This window comes from Gouania willdenowi, chromosome 4, assembly GCF_900634775.1.
Source record: "Gouania willdenowi chromosome 4, fGouWil2.1, whole genome shotgun sequence".
NCBI classification, from domain to species: Eukaryota; Metazoa; Chordata; class Actinopteri; order Blenniiformes; family Gobiesocidae; genus Gouania; species Gouania willdenowi.
In genome coordinates, this window is record NC_041047.1 from 34,965,948 (window position 1) to 34,985,038 (window position 19,091).

A 19,091-nucleotide genomic window follows, 5' to 3' on the forward strand; every position below is an offset into this window, starting at 1 on the left:
CGTCCGGCGATCCTCCTCGGAAGGCAAGGAAGGTTGATGCTTTGGCTAACAAGGTGGATGCTCTCACCACTAAGTTTGAGCAGATTAAGGCCATCTTGCTTAACCTACAGACAGAGCCCGGTGCACCAGCCTTTGCGGCTAACCCTGTTAGCTGCTGTCCACGGCAGCATCATGTACTCTGTTTAGTGACGCTGACGGGGATGGGCATGGAGAGCTTGCCTCACAGGCTTCTCATGCCTTTTCAGAAGGTTCTAGTAGGACCTCTTCTGTAGGCTCAGTGTCCAGCCGTGGCACTGTACAGCCGGTAATGCGCATGGCCTTGGCAAGCCTTGGGTTGGATGACGCCCCGGTCCCTACCCAAACGGCAAAAGCTTTTTTCAGGCAGGCCCCCAACACCTCGGCCTTTGTGGTGCCTCCCTCTGACCCATACATTGCGGAGCTCCGCAGATCCTGGCCTGACTCAAGGGTTCTCTCCCATCATACAAGTGATGGCAGGGCTCTGGCAGCCATGCATAATGCTGGCAGCTATAGCTTGAAACAGCTAGCTCCAGTTGAGCCTGCCATTGCAGCCCTGATAGTTTCCCCAGATGAGGTTGTGAGACCGGATTCACGTTGCCTCTGTGCAGGTTGACTGACGATCTTCTGACTCGCAGTTATAGCATTGCTGCCCGAATGGGACGTTTAGGTAATTCTCTGTCACACCTGGTACTGGCTTTGTCGAGTACCTTGCAGGATTCCAGGGCGGTCCTGGACTGTCCTGGGGGTTGAACCGGTTTCTCAAAGTTCTCCCCTTCCATATGCTGCGTGTAGCAGATGTCCTTCAGACTCTCTCTGCAGGAGACTGGTTGGTGACGGTGGATCTGAAAGATGCTTACTTTCATGTTCCCATTGCCCCTCATCACAGACAGTTCCTTTGTTTCACGTTCATGGACAAAGTTTATCAGTTCAGGGTTCTGCCATTTGGGCTATCCCTGGCCCCTTGAATATTTACCCGGTGTGTGGCAGCTGCTCTGTCACCTTTACAGGCCAGCGGAGTTTCAATACTCCCCTATCTGGACGACTGGCTAGTCATTTCCCCGACTCAGGAGCAGGTGTTGAGGGACACTACTGCTCTTCTCAGTCACGTGGGCAATCTAGGTCTCAAGGTCAATTATGCCAAGAGTAACCTCGTACCCAGCCAGCTTAGGAGGTACTTGGGGCTTGTGCTGGATTCCACAGTAAGGCGGGCCTCCCTCTCTCCAGAGCAAGTATCCACCTTCCTAAGCCTTCTATGCCTTTTCCAGCATGGCGCCATCCTGCAGTATGGCCTGGTTCTGCGACTCACTGCGCCCGTTTCAGGTATGGATGAACAGCCTGCATTTAGACCCCAGCCGCCACGTGCACAAGGTGGTCAGGGTGTCTGCCCAGTGTCTTCTTACCCTTCGAACCTGGAGGAGGGAATACTTAATGTTGGGTATACCCATGGGTAGGGTAGCCTCCCGCCAGGAGGTTGTCGAGACGGACGCCTCTCATATGGGTTGGGGTGCTGTGTGGCAGTCCAGGACTATCAAGGGCCTGTGGAGTGCCCAGCAGAAGCAGCAGCACATAAATGTGTTGGAACTTCAGGCCGTATTCCTGGCGCTTAGGCATTTTCTCCCTGTTCTGGAAAATCGGCATGTTCTCGTCCTGTCAGACAATACCTCAGCTGTGTACCACATAAACCACCAGATCTCTGACGTGTCTGCGGGTGGCACACTGGCTCCTCACGTGAGCTTACCCCAACTTCCTGAGCCTCCGGGCAATGCATGTTCCTGGTCACGGGAACACTGCCTCGTTGCCGTGTGGACTCTCTCACAGGCACGCACACAAGCCGCACGCAACAAAAAAAAAATGGACCCGCGGGAATTATTTGAAACTTCCAGGAACTGTTCCGTTGTCGCAACTCTCTCTCTAAACGGCTCTGTGTGAGTTCAGCATCTACATCCAAGGCGTGCATTTGGTTATATAGCACGTGGTGAAAAGATCAGCATTTATAATGCTGTATCCGTGGATAAATGTGCAGCTTTCAACACAGCCGCGGCCATTAACCGCGGTTTAAAGTTTGTTTCCTCAAAAGAGAAGTCCACAGGAGCTCTGGCATGCACCAAAGTGGAGCTGTGCAGTGAAATAGATATAGATGGTGGGCTAACACCCCCTCACACTCTGAGGTCAAAAGCTGAATAGGTTTCACTTCTGTGCAAACTTGAATGTTCCATCCAGGCCAAATAAGATTAAAATAATATAATGTTTTGAAATGACCAAATGACTCCAAAATAACGGATGCACACACTCGGGGTATTTGGAAGCCGATAAAGTTTGAGGTCGAACAGACACCATGTCGGGGAGATATTCGCTACACACACTCCCACCCACCCACACACACACACACCCACCCACACACACCTTTTTTGATTTTAGAGATAGATAGTATAGATATATTTAGGCTTTCATATATATCCAGACTTGTACTGTATATATACAAACTTCAATATATATATTCAGACATATTATTTTTGTTTATACTTTGATCTTATATATTGAAACTTTCTTATATATGTATATATGCTGGTATTGAACTCACCTGCCAGTCTTTCTACTCTCTGATCTCTGGAGAGGTTTAACCATCAAACATTTGTTCACTGTCTTGGTTTGTTTGGGTTTTGCACCTAAAACACACACAACATGAATCTGATATTTCACTGAACGCCACAAATAAGACAAGACTACGAATCAAATTAATTCCAGTGTTGGGTTGTGTGTTTATATCGTACAGTGTCAGGGGGTTGATTAACACACTGAAGAGAGAGTGTGTTACCACAAACACTCACAATAATCAGTTTCCCATCTGAGTGCCTTAGCCTGTACCTTTAAATAGTGTAAACCAGTGGTTCTCAACCTGTTCAGCCCTTTAGCGACCCTCCAAAATAAAGGTCCCAGAGAGCTGGGACCCCCACTGTAGCAGAAGGTGGTTGAACACAGACATGAACATTGAAGAACAGTCATGTGGAGACCACATTTATTTTCTCATCTGAATAATATCCACTGTTATCCAGGAACGTTTATTATTATTATTATAGTCATGTTAAAGATGGAAATCCTGGTTTTAATCACTAATAAAAAGGTTCAAAGTGAATAAAATGGTGGAAAAGGTGGTGAAATGGATTTTTAAAAACCACTGAAATTGGTTAAAAGTTGAAAGTTAGAGTGGATAAAAACAGACAGAAAAAGTGGTAAAAAGGGTTCAATGTGTCAGTATTGGTTTAAAAGTGTCAGAAATGGGGTAATGAAATTTAAAAAGTGGGAACAATGAGTTTAAACTGGTAAATAATGGACATGACAATTGGTGAATGTGGTTAAATTGGCAAAAATAATCATGACATTTGAAGAAAAGAGGTTAAAAAGGACAATAATGGGTCAACATATGTGACATTAGGTGGAAAAGTGGTGGAAAAGGTTTATAAGTGCTGAACATGTCTGGAAAGTGGAAAAGTCATTGAAATGTGATGTAGAAGTGTCAGAAATGGGAGAAATGTAGCAAAAATACATTAAAAGGAGCAAAAATATGGCAAGAAAAAGTGATGAAAACAGGTTCAAATATGGTGAGTTTGGTGGAGTTGTAGAAAAAGGGATAAAAATGAGCAAAAAAAGGCTGAAATTGTTCAGAAAATATTCTTAGTTTCTTGAAGCAATCTGGCGACCTCCTCCCAGTGTCTCACAACGCCAAGATTTGGAACCACCAGTATTCATAGGTAACTATTTATTATTGAATGAAAGGAAATCAATAAAGACCTGGAATGGGTTGGACATCAGTGGCGTTATTCTCTGGTGAGGCGCTGCCAGAGGTGGATGAAGCACTGGGCTGGGGATGGGTGGAAGCGGGGGCAGCCCTTCCTATGGAGCTCCTCTGAGGTGGAGAGGTCTTTGGCCTGGCCCCCAGGGCCGGGTTTGGCTTCTTCTCCAGGTCTTTGGTTCCCTGAGAGCTCCTGAGGCTGTTAGCACAGGCCACATCACCCCGTCGGACCCCCGCCCCCCCGCTGCCATTGACCACTGACGGACTGGCTGATGGTGTTTTAGCTGCTGTGTTCCGCTCTCCGTCTCTGGCCGTTTTTGTCTTTGAGCCCAGTTTGTTAGCCGTCCCTAAACCGTCCGACTTCATGGCTGATTTAGCAGAACGGGAACAGCAGTTTGTGTTCTCAGACGCCCTCTGTGAACGTGGCACTGGAGGACTCTCAGGGGCAGATAACGCACATTTCACAGCACGGGTCTGCAACACAATCACAGAACAAACAACGTCTTAATACAGACAATGACAACTGTAAAGGTGCGTTCACATTGTACGTGACTTCAGAGACTCTGGTGACTAGATTAGATTCTAGGGGATTTTAACAGAGCAAATCTAACCCACGAACTCCCTAAATACAGACAACATATAAAGTGCCCCACCAGGGGGGCTAACACACTGGACCACTGCTACACTGTAATAAAGGATTCATATCACTCTGTTCCCCGTGCAGCTTTGGGGCTCTCTGATCACTGTCTGATTCACCTCATCATGACCTACAGGCAGAAGTTTAAATCTGCTAAACCTGTAGTAAGGACTGTAAAGAGGTGGACAGAGGGGGAGGAGTTACAGGACTGCTTTGACTGCTCTGATTGGAGGGTTTTTGAAGCTGCATCAGACCAAGATGAACTGACTGACACTGTGACATCTTACATCAGCTTCTGTGAGAACATGTGTGTGCAGACCAGGACCTTCTGCACATACAACAACAACAAACCCTGGTTTACACCTCAACTCAGGATGCTGAGTCAGGCTAAGGAGGAAGCCTACACGAGTGGGGACTGGGTCCTGTTTAAGCAGACTAAGAACACACTAACCAAGGAGATCAGAGTAGACGAGGAGCTACACTGAGAAGCTAAAACAAAGCTTCTCAAACAAAGTCCCTTCAGAAGTGTGGACAGGCCTGCGTGAGGTCACCAACTACAGGAAACCCTCCCCCCACCCTGCAGGTAACAATAGACTGGCTGAAGACCTGAAAAGCTTCTACTGCAGGTTTTCACACCCACCCCCCAGCTCATTAGCATCAGCCCATCACCTGGACTCTGCCCTTCCTGCTCCCCCCACTTCCCCCCCTCCCTCACCCTCTGACCCCCCACCTACCCTGAAGATCAATGAAAGAGATGTGTGCCAGTTATTCAAGAAACAAAAGATCAAAAAGGCTCCAGGACCAGACGGAGTATCTCCCTCCTGCCTGAAAGCCTGTGCTGAGCAGCTGGTCCACATCTTCACACAGATCTTCAACACATCACTGGAGCTGTGTGAAGTACCTTCTGCTTCAAAAGCTCCGGTATCATCTCAGTCCCAAAGAAACCTGCCATCACAGGATCAATGACTATCGACCCATTGCTCTGACGTCTGTAGTCATGAAGTCCTTTGAGAGGCTGGTGCTGAGCCACCTGAAGGACATCACAGGACCCCTGCTGGACCCCCTGCAGTTTGTATCACCTCCACTCCCCAGGGACCTACGCTAGGATCCTGTTTGTGGATTTCAGCTCTGCGTTCAACACCATCATCCTGGACATCCTTCACCATAAACTCACCCAGCTCACAGTGCCGGCCTCCACCTGTCAGTGGATCACCAACTTCCTGTCTGACAGGAAACAGCAAGTAAGGCTGTGAAGCATCACATCCAGCACTCGGTCACTCAGCACTGGCGCCCCTCAGGGGTGTGTTCTCTCCCCACTTCTATTCTCCCTCTACACCAATGACTGCACCTCAGGGGACCCCTCTGTGAAACTCCTGAAGTTTGCAGACGACACCACTGTCATCGGTCTCATCTGGGACGAGGACGAGTTGTCTTCAGACGGAGGTGGAACAGCTGGATCTCTGGTGCAGTCAGAACCATCTGGAACTGAACCCGCTCAAGACTGTGGAGATGACAGTGGACTTCAGGAGAAATCCCCCCCACACACTCCCCCCTTACCATTCTGAACAGCAAAGTGTCTACCGTGGACTCCTTCAGGTTCCTGGGATCCACAATCTCACAGGACCTGAAGTGGACCTCCCACATAGACACAACCAGAAAAAAGGCACAGCAGAGGAAGTACTTCCTGTATCAGCTGAGGAAGTTCAACCTGCCCCAGGAGCTGCTGATCATGTTCTACACCTCCATCATTCAGTCTGTTCTGTGCACCTCCATCACTGTCTGGTTTGGATCTACAACCAAACTAGACAAACACAGACTACAACGAATAATCAGGACTGTGGAAAAGATCACTAGTGTTGATCTGTCCTCCATCCAAGACTTATACCTGTCCAGGGTCAGGAAACGGGTAGGTAACATCACCGCAGACCCCTCCCACCCTGCACACAATCTGTTTAAACTCCTCCCCTCCGGCAGACGCTACAGATCACTGTATGCCAAAACTACCCACCATAAAAACAGTTTGTTCCCCCAGGCTGTCACTGTGATCAACTCTAAACAGTCATAGAGTGTCAGACCCGTTTCTGTTTCTGTGAAATAGCCCTGGAACTAAACATGTATCAACCCTGGATAAACCTCTCACTGTGAATGTTCATGTACATAATATTTAATTACTCATCACTGTACTACTGCACTGTTATTATTATTTTATTTCATTATTATTATTATTATTACTATTATTATCTTATCTTGTTATTGTTATCTTGTTATTTTATTTAGTTTTGCACATATTAGTCTAACTACTGTTTATATTTTTTCTAGTTGATTGTTGTTCATCAATGTTTACATTATTAGAGAGAGCACAGTTCACCAAGTCAAATTCCTCGTGTGTATAACATACATTACATGGCCAATAAAGTTGATTCTGATTCTTAGGCTCCGTCCACACGGAGACGGGTTGTATTCTAAACGGTCAAGTTTTTTATCGTTTACACCTTGCGTCCACACAGCAACGAGGATTTAGAAGCCGAATACAATAACTTCTGAAAACGGGTCCTCGAGTGGGAAAGTCTGTGAACGCCACCCGCTGGGTATACGCATACTCTGCAAACGATGACGCCATAGCCCCACCTCTCTCTTAACCCACATGTACCACCCCTCACAACAGTAACCATGACAACAAACCATCAGCTCTACCTTGTCGTTGGTCCACAAGTAAATCTCCTGTCATGTCTTTGTCTCCATCTCTTTCTTTTTTTTGTATTTCCTGTTTATTTGTAACAGTTTTATTTGCATCCATTTCTTCTTCTGTATTTATGGCAGAGCGGACGCCACAAGGCGTATTACTGACCTCCACTGGTCTATATTGTAACGACTAGATCAGGGGTCTGCAACCTTTACTCTCAAAGGAACCATTTAACTTCATCTCACCTGGATTAAAGTCCTTCCGGAGCCAAAAAATACATTCTCAATGAAGACAATACAGTGTATAAAAATATATACAGTTAAAAATGGAATTTAATAATTTCATGAGTTCATGTTTTTGAAGGGATATAAAAAATTACTTGAATATGATGTCATGCTTATTTATTGCAACAAACAACAAATAAAATCTCTATTTTCTTCCAGAATAGTCTTTTTTATTAGTTCAGTTATCTTACTAGGGATTTAAAACGTAAGGTTAGCCACCGGTGCAGGAAAGTCTGTAGATGTTGCAGGAGTTAGGAAGGTGGCAGAGTTAATGCACAATGTGATTTATTATTATGTTAACCAATTGTTTTATCATAATTTTATTTGAAGTTAATGTCTGAAAGAAATAGCAATTCATTATTTTATTTTTATTTAAAGCTACAGGGAGCTATTGCAAAAGAGTCAAAGAGCCACATGAGGCTCCAGAACCGCAGGTTGCAGACCCCTGGACGAGATCCTCCAAAGGCCCAGTCTCATACAGGAACTGCAGCACAGCCTTAAAATCATCTGATGGTTCTCTTTATGACCAAATAAAGAACAAATAGAAAAAAACCTCCACTCGTTACAGCGCCACATAGAGGCCCCTAATGTTAACGACAGTGTTTTACCCCTTTTTGTGTGGACGCACACATAATTACCCGTTTTCAGGGAAAGCGTTTAAATTTTGTCTCCGTGTGAATGTGGACTAAAACTCTGTATATGACGCGATGTCATCTGAGTTGCAGTTGAAAACTGAACTTTTTAAGCGACTTCAAGTGACACTGCGATGCGACGTCCAATCGCCAACAACACAAGTTTCTCCCTACGTCACTTCCCTGGTCGTTACGGGCTGAGGCTGATATAAACGTCATATTTCCGTGTGTGTCTCCAGGATCACTGCCGTGAAGTTGTTCTCATGCACACAGGGGGGCAGACTTCACCTGCTCAGTAGCCGATCCTCTTTTACAGAGCGTTTAAATGAGTTCCTTTAAGTCCAATTTTCATACGTTCAGAAATCTTTGTTTTGTTCCACCTCTTTTCTTGTTTGACGTTAGTGGGCGTGGCCTCCGAAACAGGAGGGCGTAATATGTTAATGATGATTGAATTCAGCTGCCACATTTATCAACACCTGATCATATGTACGCTGGGATTGGTCAGATACCAATGTTTGATAAATCACTCGTTGGTCCTATAATACAAAACAATGTGAACTCAAATTTACACTCGTTTTCACACAAGGTTGAGAAATGAGTCATTTTGTTGTAACTATAATTGTGAGTTAATATTAATAATTATCAAATAAATACTTTTTATCTTTCATGACAGTCACACCTAACATATTTCATTATATTTCCTTAAGAGGGTTCTCGCCAGGAATTTTTCACAGATGTGCAAGTATTGTTTAGGGGGTTCGGGGGCACCCCCCCTTTGAAAAAGTGTAAATGTTTAACCTTCTAAAACTATTTCCTGCATTTTGAGGTCAAAGTTAGTGAAGTAAATCTTAAGTTTCTTTAATCTTTGTTCCAGCCTTACTTTAAAGCCAAAAGATATTTGTTGAAAAACCCATGAACACATGGAAGCCATTAGAGTCCAAGTGTGCAACAATTATTACCATAGTACACATTAAAAAAAACAAACAAACACGCCCCCTACACTGGTTGAATCACAGCGTGAGGAATGAAAATCCCAGCGCAATAGTGACCCTGCCTAACATATTAGCTTTAATAGTTCTTTAAAATTTTAATTTTGATTTAGATTCTTTGGTTTCACAAAAACACAAATGTTCCATCAGTTTTGTCCTGAATCTTTATCGTTTGATTTATTGATTAATTTCTGTTCTTCTCCCTGCTATTTAGAGTGAACTCAAACAAAAATGTTTTATTTGTGTCAGGAGGGTGGGGCTTTTAGCATATATGGCACTTGATGATAGTTAAATCATAAGGATTACCACTTTATGTGGATTATATTGAGCTGTTTTAATGCATAAAAGCAGAAAATCAGCACCAGGGACACTAAATAACATTAGATTAGTTTTTATTTTAAAAACACAGTTTACCTGAGAGCTGGTGAACACAGGTTTTTTGCCGAGCCGTCGACTGTCCCCTTTATCAATAGCATCTGTCGATATGAGATGAAAACAAGATCAGAAGAAGAATATAAATATACCAAAAGCCTGAGCAGCCTTTGTTTTCATTCACATCCATTGTTTACTCCCGCCCCCCCGCCACAGGACAACAAACATCACATCAGTGCAGCCTGTTACTATAATCCATTCACATCCTCCGTATGTGTTCAGCAATCCTGACTGCATTTCCTGCTCCTCACGTTGCTAGAGGAGAACACAAATCCCCTCCAATAACAGGAAAACTGGCAGTGATGAACACGACCGATACCACCTCATAAATTTTTCATGCCGGGGCATCAAAAAACACATTACTATTATTATTAGCACAACGGTAAATGAAGCAGTAATACGTCATGGTTGATGTTCATTTAGATTAAAAAAAAAAACATGTTCTTCTAGCTTAGCATTAAAGAGGAGCACTTAGCCCACCACATAAATCACAGTCAGTCAGTCAGTGCACGATGCTCCAAGGTCTTTGATGCACAACCTATCAGCATTAGCTTACACATCTGTACACACATCTGTACACACACACAGCCTCATACCTGCCAGTATTCTCTCTCTGTGTGTGGACGGCAGAGCCTCCCATCCCTCCGTGTGGCGAATGGCGTAAAAGCTCTGGAGCAGGAAAGTCCAGAGACGTCCACGCAGCGCAATGATCTCCTGTGTGAACGGCTAACACACACACACACACGCAGGCACGCACACACACACACACACACACACACACACACACACACACACACACACAGAGCAGAGAATGGAGGAGTGCGCTAAAGCTCAGGCGAATCAGCAGCTGCTTGAGGAACCTTTCACCATGGCAACAAATACCCCTCCCTCCCTCCCTCCCTCCTCTCCCCCTTCTTGTCACGTCTCCTGCAGAACCACCCTAAGCGTCTTGGAGGGAAGGTGTGTGAGGCTGTGATGTGAATGTGAAGTGTTCATACTACCGTCCCTTCACCTCATCATAACTTTAGAGCTGAAGGGCAGGACAGGGAGGAGTCATTTATAGTCTCTCTCACACACACACACACACACACACACACACACACACACACACACACACAGATTAGTCCTAATCCATTCCTCCTCTCTGTACAGTATCCACACATGCAGCTCAACCACTCTATCTGCATTAATCACACACGTTATGATGTGGAGATTAATGGATATGAATCAGTATCTAGATACTAAAGTGCACAATGCAAGTGCTTTGATTTGATCAGTGGCATCGGTACAATTTATAGGTGAAATCACGATGCATCGGTAAAATCCATGGTTGCATCCATCCATCCATCCATCCATCCATCCATCGTCTGATCCGCTTGTTCCTGTTCTCAGGGTTGTGGGGTGATTTTTTCATGTTGTATTTCATTCTATCCTGTGTTCAGGGCTCCTACAGCTTCAGTCAAATTAAATTCAATACTTTTTAATGCCATTTGAAATTAAATTTAAGACCAACTTCACACAAAACACAATTAGGAGAAAAAACAGCCACATTAATTACAGTTAGGATCCATTTTTTCCAGTGTCTAGTGCAGACGTGCAACTGTTGACCCCCAAAGTAAACACACAAAAATACATAGAATGAGAGTAAAATACATAAAAAAACAAGACTAAAACGATAGAAATCACTCCAAAAACACAAGGTGTTCTATGAAACAACAAAAATACAAAAAATAAAAAGCATTAAGAAAATTCTGCATTGGACAGGTCATTTCTCCATGTAGTTGAAAGTTGCTACAAGCATGATGATGCACAACCACGTCAGTAGTTTGTTCCACTGTCGTGATTGCGCGATGTTACAGTAAATTATATATTTTTTTAAAAACCAACATTACCATTTACCGTATTTTGAAATGTAAAACGATTTACAATCATAAAATCATACTTATTATGTGTTAAAATGTAAGACTTTTGAAACATTGATCTAAGATATTTTAATGACAATTAACTCATTGAGTGCCATTCCCGTCTATAGACGTGAATTGTGTTTCTAGGCTGGGGTTGCTAGGAGACAGTGTGACGAAGCTCTCCGGTGAATATCTAACTTGTACAATGTTGTAGTGACCACTGGTGACATGTAGGTGGTAGTAGAGCACCTTTGGATGAGAGACCACCCGTGATGAGCAGAGCTCAGAGGGAGAGGAAAGGAGTTATGAGACAGAAAATGGCGCTACTAGAATTGATGCTGAAGTTCCCAGCAGATCACAGCAGCTCACACTCAACCAGAGCATGTGTGGAACTAAGAGGACTATTGAGAGTGTGGTGATGGTGAAAGAAAACAAACAAAAAAACAGGGCAAGCGCTGACACTCAGCATGTCTGGGAGGAGGAGGAAGTTGTGTGTGTGGAGAATGACGGGGGGAGAGACTTGGAGGAAATACAGTAAGAAATTCATTCAATTCTGACCCAGATAACAAAATTATATTAATGTTGACATCAAAAGCCTGTTCTCAGTGTTGTTTTTGTAGTTTTATAGAAGGAAACCAATGTTGAGGTGTCACTAAAGTGTAAATACGCCTGAGTCCTCCTAGGAACGCCCCCACCTCCTAGAGACACCTCGAACCTTTCTTCAGCAGCAAAGTTACCGCCCACCGCTCCACAGCAGAGCCCCTCCCCCTCCTATGTTCTCTTCCTTAGTTCAGCTCACAGCACCCGCCTCCATAGATTTAACTTTTCATTTACTTATTTTAAAAAAAAAAAAAACCTCTGGCTTATGTTGTCTGTACTCATTAATGTATGCATTAAAATAAAAATGTAAATAAAACTTGCACCCCTCCCTCGCTTCCAGCTCTGTCCAGATGTTTGCTGTTTACTGCTGCAGCACGTGACGTCATGTCTAAACAACCAAAATAATGATCTGGTGTTCAGGGAAGAAAAAAACATTAAGAAGAGGAAAATTTGGAAAAGATCCGTGACAATTTATTCATCCATGATAGTCACACAAGCTAGCAGAGCAACCATGCTAAGGTTAGCAGCTAGTGCTAAACAGAAACAGATAAAATACTAGCTTAACAAAAACATTGATTGTACGGCAACAGCAGTCTATTAATTTATTACATTATAGTTTAAAGTCATTTTAAGAGAACTATGTATTATTATGTACCGTACATGTAAAGAGTGATGTCACAGTTTGTGTTTTATTTATTTAATCTATATATATATATGTATGTGTATAAATGACTTGACATGATCTATAGATAGGTAACATATTACAGATGCATAAATTATTAAGAAGAAAGTAATTATTTGTAATTTAGCCGAGACCTTTTTACTTTAAATAAAACTGTATTATATTTGTAAACTTGTGTTTTATTAGTATTCTGTGTCAATCTACTTCATAAATAATAAATAACTTTCATCTACTTTGTGTTAAATCTTAAATTTGTGCAGCTTTTCTTTCTGTTTGTAAATATCTAAATAATTATCAATTTCTAATCACATCATGCATATCCTATGACTTGGTTTGATTGATAAATGAGCTCGTGGTTCACTTTCTATTTTCCCTTCAGATTCACTGAGGAAATGTGACAATGTCATCGATGACTTCACTGGCAGAAAAACCAGGAGAATAAACCATTAAGGCTGGACTGAAGGATGAATAGAATGAATGGGGCTTTTTTTAGCTTGTGTTGGTTAACGCTGCTTTATAAAGCACCACCAGAAAATGAGAAAATTACACTACTTTTATTAAATAGTTTATTTGTGCAATACCTCTGTGAACTGCAATTGTTTAAGTTGATGTGCGTTCATTACTGCAATTTCAGTATTATATATATATATATATATATCTCTCACAACTGGAAGTTTTGCATCTTTTCACAAAATGTGAATGTCAATAGTAAAACATTTTAGTCATAAGTATTTAAATATACTTGATGAGCCAACCCACCACTATCTATTTATCTTTAATATTTATTTTGTTTTTGTGCAATGTCTTACTCTAATAATATTAATAATCTGTATTTTGAAGATGTTACTAAGATATTTAAATTGGCTTTTATTTACTGGTTTGTGTTCTTTTATGTGTATGCGTAAGTAATTTTGCTCATGTTTTCTCCTCATGTAAAGCATCTTTGTGGATATGGTGAAGCCCACTATGTAAGTGTTAGAAATTATTCTGATAATAATAATATAACAATGATGTAAATATCAATTATTTGGTTTAAAAAAAAAGGCATATAAGAGGACGCCAAAAGAAAATCTCGCCTAGGGTGCCAGAGAGGCTCGGGCCGGCACTGGTCATCAACCATGTGCTACAGAGGGAAATTCATTTTAATATTTGCTGCATTTTCCCCCAAAAAATTGGGTAGTATAGTTAATTGAGTATACTATAGAATGGGACTATGTGCCTGTTTCACATAAACGGATAAATGTAGGAATTATTTATATTGTAATAGTTGTATGGAGTGCACGTATCAATAAAAAAATAAATTAAAAAAAGTGGCCGTCGGTGTCTGTAATTCCGAGGCAGCAGCCCCTCCCCCACTAGAGAGACGGCAGCAGCAGAGGACTGTCCTACACTTCCTCATTTAGCGGGGCTAAATTAAAGCTGTTAACTTCTTGAACATGCCTACATTCTGGGTGAACTCATCATTTAGTAACTCCCTAAGTTGATCATTTAAACAGTAGAAGCAGCGCTGTCTATGATACAGCTGGAGAAGAAGTGATCTTCTAGTCGCTACAGTCCCGTTCTGAACGCACCTTGTACAAACCCCGCATAAACAAACACAACAAGCCGTGGAAACAAACTAGTGCGGGCATTTAGGAATCGAAAAAAAGAATTGAAATGCGCACACATCTTCGTAACGGTTCCGGAACCGGACGTAACTTGGAACCGGTTCTCGGTGCCCAACCCTAGTCATCAGTCCTACCTCTACAGTGATGATGTCATTTCTACAGAATGTTTGTAGCTGTACGTGAAACTAATTGTATTAACCCCCCATTGAGTCATTTTGTTATTCACATGTTCAGTTCCCCCAAAATATCACATTTTTCACCAGTCCTAATATGCTTTCAAATTTTCATGAGTTTTTGAACGTGTTTAAGCCCTAAAAAATGCAATCACTTTTTTGTAATAATAATAATAATGAAAACGAGGTGCATTACAATAGGGTCCTACTCACCGTTGGTGCTCGGGCCCTAATAAGAATAAGAATAAAAAATAAAAAATAACAATAGAAGTTTTGCACTCTGTGGGATCGTTTACATAGAATTATTTGACCTAATAGAAAGCGTTAGTTAGGTTTCACCTCCAGCGTAGAGAGGTGGTCCTCTCCTCCTCTTCCTCCACACAGTGGGTCCAGAGCAGTGAACAGATCACAGCAGTTCTCCACAGTCACTCGCTCTCTGATGGCTCCACACAGCTTCTTCACCAACACTGGTTCTCTGCTGAACTCTTCTCTCTGAGAGGAAAGGTAACAGTTAGGACCTCTGCTGAACATTCAGAGCATGATGTCACCCCCTCCTTACCCTGCACAGGTCGTGGAAGGCCTGTGTGTGGATGACTTTGGGGAGGTGCTGGACTGTGAACTGCAGACTCTCGTCCTGGAGTTCAGAGGCCAGACTTCTGACCTGCTGGGCCCACTTGACCTCAGGGAGACTCCCCATCAGCTGCTCAGTGTGGCACAGTGTGGTCACAGCGTTCTGCACAGTCTACATTGAATAATCTATCAGCTACAGAAGCTCCATATGTAACACACAACACCACAATTATATACAACCCTAACCCAGAGACATTCCACATAATGTATAACAGTTGGTCACCAGGGGCCTCATTGATAAACACTGCGTACGTACTAAAGGAAGTGTACGCCACTTATAAGCAACGTTTGAAATTTCTAAAAAACAAACTTGGCGAGATAATGTGCAAACCTCCACAGCAGCTCTGACCCTGCCGTACGCACTCCGCCTCCAACCAAGGAGGATGACATTAAAAATGTAAAATTGATACATTTGTGTGAAATAATTGAATATTGCACATTTCACAATACATACCATATGAAAGATATATTTGCAAAAACAAAGGAGGAAAAATTATACTGACGCCCCAGCAAGTGAGTGACGTGCGGGCCTACAGTTTTATATTCATTTATCTATAAAGCAAAAAAGGTGTGTGTGTGTGTGTGTGTGTGTGTGTGTGTGTGTGTGTGTGTGTGTGTGTGTGTGTGTGTGTGTGTGTGTGTGTGTGTGTGTGTGTGTGTGTGTAACAAATATCTCCCAGACACAATATGAGTTCAACCTGGAAGTGTGTGCATCTGTTATTCTGGAGTAATTTGGTGTAGCAAAACGTGCATAACATTCATTTTGAGACTCACGATAATCACACCTGCACTAAGTAATGCTAAATAAATATTTTTATTTGTACAAATTTATGCCTTATCAGATTCTACCTAAACCGCCGTATTAGTACAAACTTTACTTATTAATTTATCATGTGCATGTCTCATAGAATTAAACCAGGGAAATCACACTCACGCTATTTTACTTTGCACCTGCAAATAAACCCCTTTATAATGCTACAGAGTATGTTCAGTTCAGTTTATTTACAGTATGAAAACCACATGCACTCAAAGTGCAGTCAACATTTAAAAAGATGTTTCACAATAAAAAACAAACAACCAACATAAATCAGTCAATGCCACTAAAAATACTATAAGTTAAAATACTGTACAATGAAGAGTCACATAAAACCACATAAAATACTAATAGTAAAGTGCTTTGTTTAGAGTCATCACAGCTTGTGGAAAGAAAGTGTAGAAATGGCGAGCAGCAGACTGGGTGTGGCCTGAGGCGTCATTAACCAATGGTAAAGCTGGATTAATGTGTGACCTCCAGGAGCCAATGGTTCTGCGGGCTGAGCCAACCACTTTGTTCTTTCAAAGTGAGATTATGAAACCACACAATAATACAATTGGTTAAAACACTTAATTACACAATAGTAGAAGTTTAAAAGAATCTTAGCATTTTGGGTGAAGCCATGAAGCTTGCGTAAAAAGAAGAGGCTCTCTCTTGCTTTCTTATCAGTGTTACTGGTATTAGAGCTCCAGTTCAAGTCACGAGAAAGAGTCACGCCCAAGAATTTACATTTCTCAACAATCTGCACATCACAATCATTGATAGGAATTAACAACTGATTTCTATTGTGACTAAAGTCAATAACAAGTTCACATGTTTTTGATGTGTTCAAACGCAAGTTGTTTTCTTTACTCATTGAACTACATTTTCTATCTGCTCACAATGAAGTGATTCATCTTTGGAGCTGATAAGTCCAATGATGGTTGTATCATCTACACATTACTTTCATGACATGTTCCCAGGTCATGAGTATACAGGGTGAACAACAGAGGCCTTCACATACATCCCTGAGAGGAACCAGTGCTAGTACGCAGCTCATCAGAAATACAACCATTGATTTTAACTCTTTGTGGTCGGCAAGTTAAAAAATTAAAAATCCATTTACACATGGCATCATCAAGTCCAAGGTACACCTCTTTGTACATCCAACCTTCAAACACATACTTATTTGGCCATAATTGCTAATTCTACTTAAGCTCCTCCCACTATATGAATACATACTTTCGACAGGCACTGGATGAGTAATAATAATTGTAATTAACTCATTCACTGCCAGCCATTTTAGAGCATTTTGACCGTTTTTTTGAAACCAGATTCTGAAAGAATAGACTCTTTCAGACTCTACTTTCATCAGATTTTTTTTGTAGTTTTTCTGTAATCAGCAGTTGAAAAGTTTCACACAAAATGCCGGTTTCAGTAACTTTAAAGCCATTTCCTTTGCTTTCGAGACACCTCAACATTGGTTTCCTTCTGTAAAACTACAAAAACAACACAGACCAGGCTTAGAATGGCAACACTATTATTATGTTGCTGTCTGTCTGCCTCTCGGTGAAGGCGGTCACATTTTCTGTGCTCCCTCCCCATCTCTCCTTGCTTTGTTTTGTCTGCTGTCTCTGTCGTGTGGATCGACAGTTGCACTTATCCAAAAACCAAAGATCAACTGGTCTCTCAATGCTATCGACCACATTTTTTTAACAAGAAGATCGGGCCGAGGTGAACCCACATGTCCAGATGGAACGTTTGCGGCGGGGTACATGATTAATTCCTGGAATAAGTGGAAGATCGTGTGTATGTCCATGCTTTCCATCAAGATGTAAAGGACATCTAGATAATTGGATTTATGGTAGCAGGCATTCTGTTGATCGCAGCTGGCAGTTTCCGGAAAGTATTCAAACCCCTTTAAATTTGACACTCTTTTTCATTGCAGCCATTTGATAAAATAAAAACAGTTCATTTTGTTTCTCATTAATATAAACTCAGCAACACATCTTTACAGAAAAAAACAGAAATGTAGAACTTTTTGCAAATGTATTAAAAAAGAAAAAGTGAAATATCACATGGTCATAAGTATTCAGACCCTTTGCTCAGTATTGAGTAGAAACATCTTCTGAGCTCGTACAGACAGTCTTCTTGGGACTGATGTAACAAGTTTTTCACAGCTGGATTTGGGGATCCTCTGACATTCCTCCTTGTAGATCTTCTCCAGTTCTGTCAGGTTGGATGGTGAACGTTGGTGGACAGACATTTTCAGGTCTCTCCAGAGATGCTCAGTAGGGTTTAGGTCAGGGCTCTGGTTGGACCAGTCAACAATGGTCACAGAGTTGTTCTGAAGCCACTCCTTTGTTATTGTAGCTGTGTGCTTAGGGTCATTGTCTTGTTGGAAGGTGAACCTTCAGCCCAGTCTGAGGTCCTGAGAACTCTGGAAGAGGTTTTCTTCCAGGATGTCTCTGTACTTGGTCACATTCATCTTTCCTTCAATTGCAACCAGTCATCCTGTCCCTGCAGCTGAAAAACACCCCCATAGCATGATGCTACCACCACCATGTTTCACTGTTGGGATTGTATTGGGCAGGTGATGAGCAGTGACTGGTTTTCTCCACACATACCGCTTAGAATTAAAAAAACAAAAAGTTCAATCTTGGTCTGATCAGAGAATCTTATTTCTCATAGTCTGGGAGTCTTTCATGTGTTTTTTGACAAACTCTATGCAGGCTTTCATATGTCTTGCTTTGAGGAGAAGCTTCTGTTGGGCCACTCTACCATAAAGTCCTGACTGGTGGAGGGCTGCAGTGATAGTTGACTTTGTGGAACTTTCTCCAATCTCCTTACTGTTTTTTCTGTCAAGATGGGGTGCTGAGTGTGCACCTGAATGTTTTTTGCGTATGCACTTCCTGGTTTTTAGCGTAAACCAGCTAATGTGATCGTACCTAGTTTAATAAATGAGGACCCAGGTCTCAGAATTACCTCCAACAAAAAGAACATCTTGGTTTAATATGTTAAGATTCCATTTGTTTTATTACAACTGTTCCTCAGAAAATCCACTTTGATCTGCTGGAATGTTTCGACTGACAACTGCCAGTCTTCCTCAGAGGTGTCTATTGATCACTTTGATGTTTTCTTTACTTCCATGTAGTAATTCCAGCAAATATATTAATATTTCATTTATTTAGAAAACTCTTCCTCAGGACAAAAACAATCTTTCTGGAATTATTACAC

General features: G+C 42.0%; 1 protein-coding gene across 5 annotated transcripts in view; it reads right to left on the reverse strand.

The window, feature by feature from the left end:
* btbd8 (BTB domain containing 8) overlaps positions 1-19,091 on the reverse strand; it is a 69,989-nt gene that overhangs the window by 13,520 nt on the left and 37,378 nt on the right. For all 5 annotated transcript variants that reach the window (XM_028444391.1, XM_028444388.1, XM_028444390.1 and 2 more), the window contains 6 exons: positions 14,991-15,173; positions 14,771-14,923; positions 10,062-10,191; positions 9,448-9,509; positions 3,808-4,282; positions 2,600-2,684 (listed from right to left, as the gene is read on the reverse strand). In XM_028444391.1, coding sequence (XP_028300192.1) covers positions 2,600-2,684; positions 3,808-4,282; positions 9,448-9,509; positions 10,062-10,191; positions 14,771-14,923; positions 14,991-15,173 — 1,088 coding nt within the window. The remainder of the gene's footprint in view (positions 1-2,599; positions 2,685-3,807; positions 4,283-9,447; positions 9,510-10,061; positions 10,192-14,770; positions 14,924-14,990; positions 15,174-19,091) is intronic.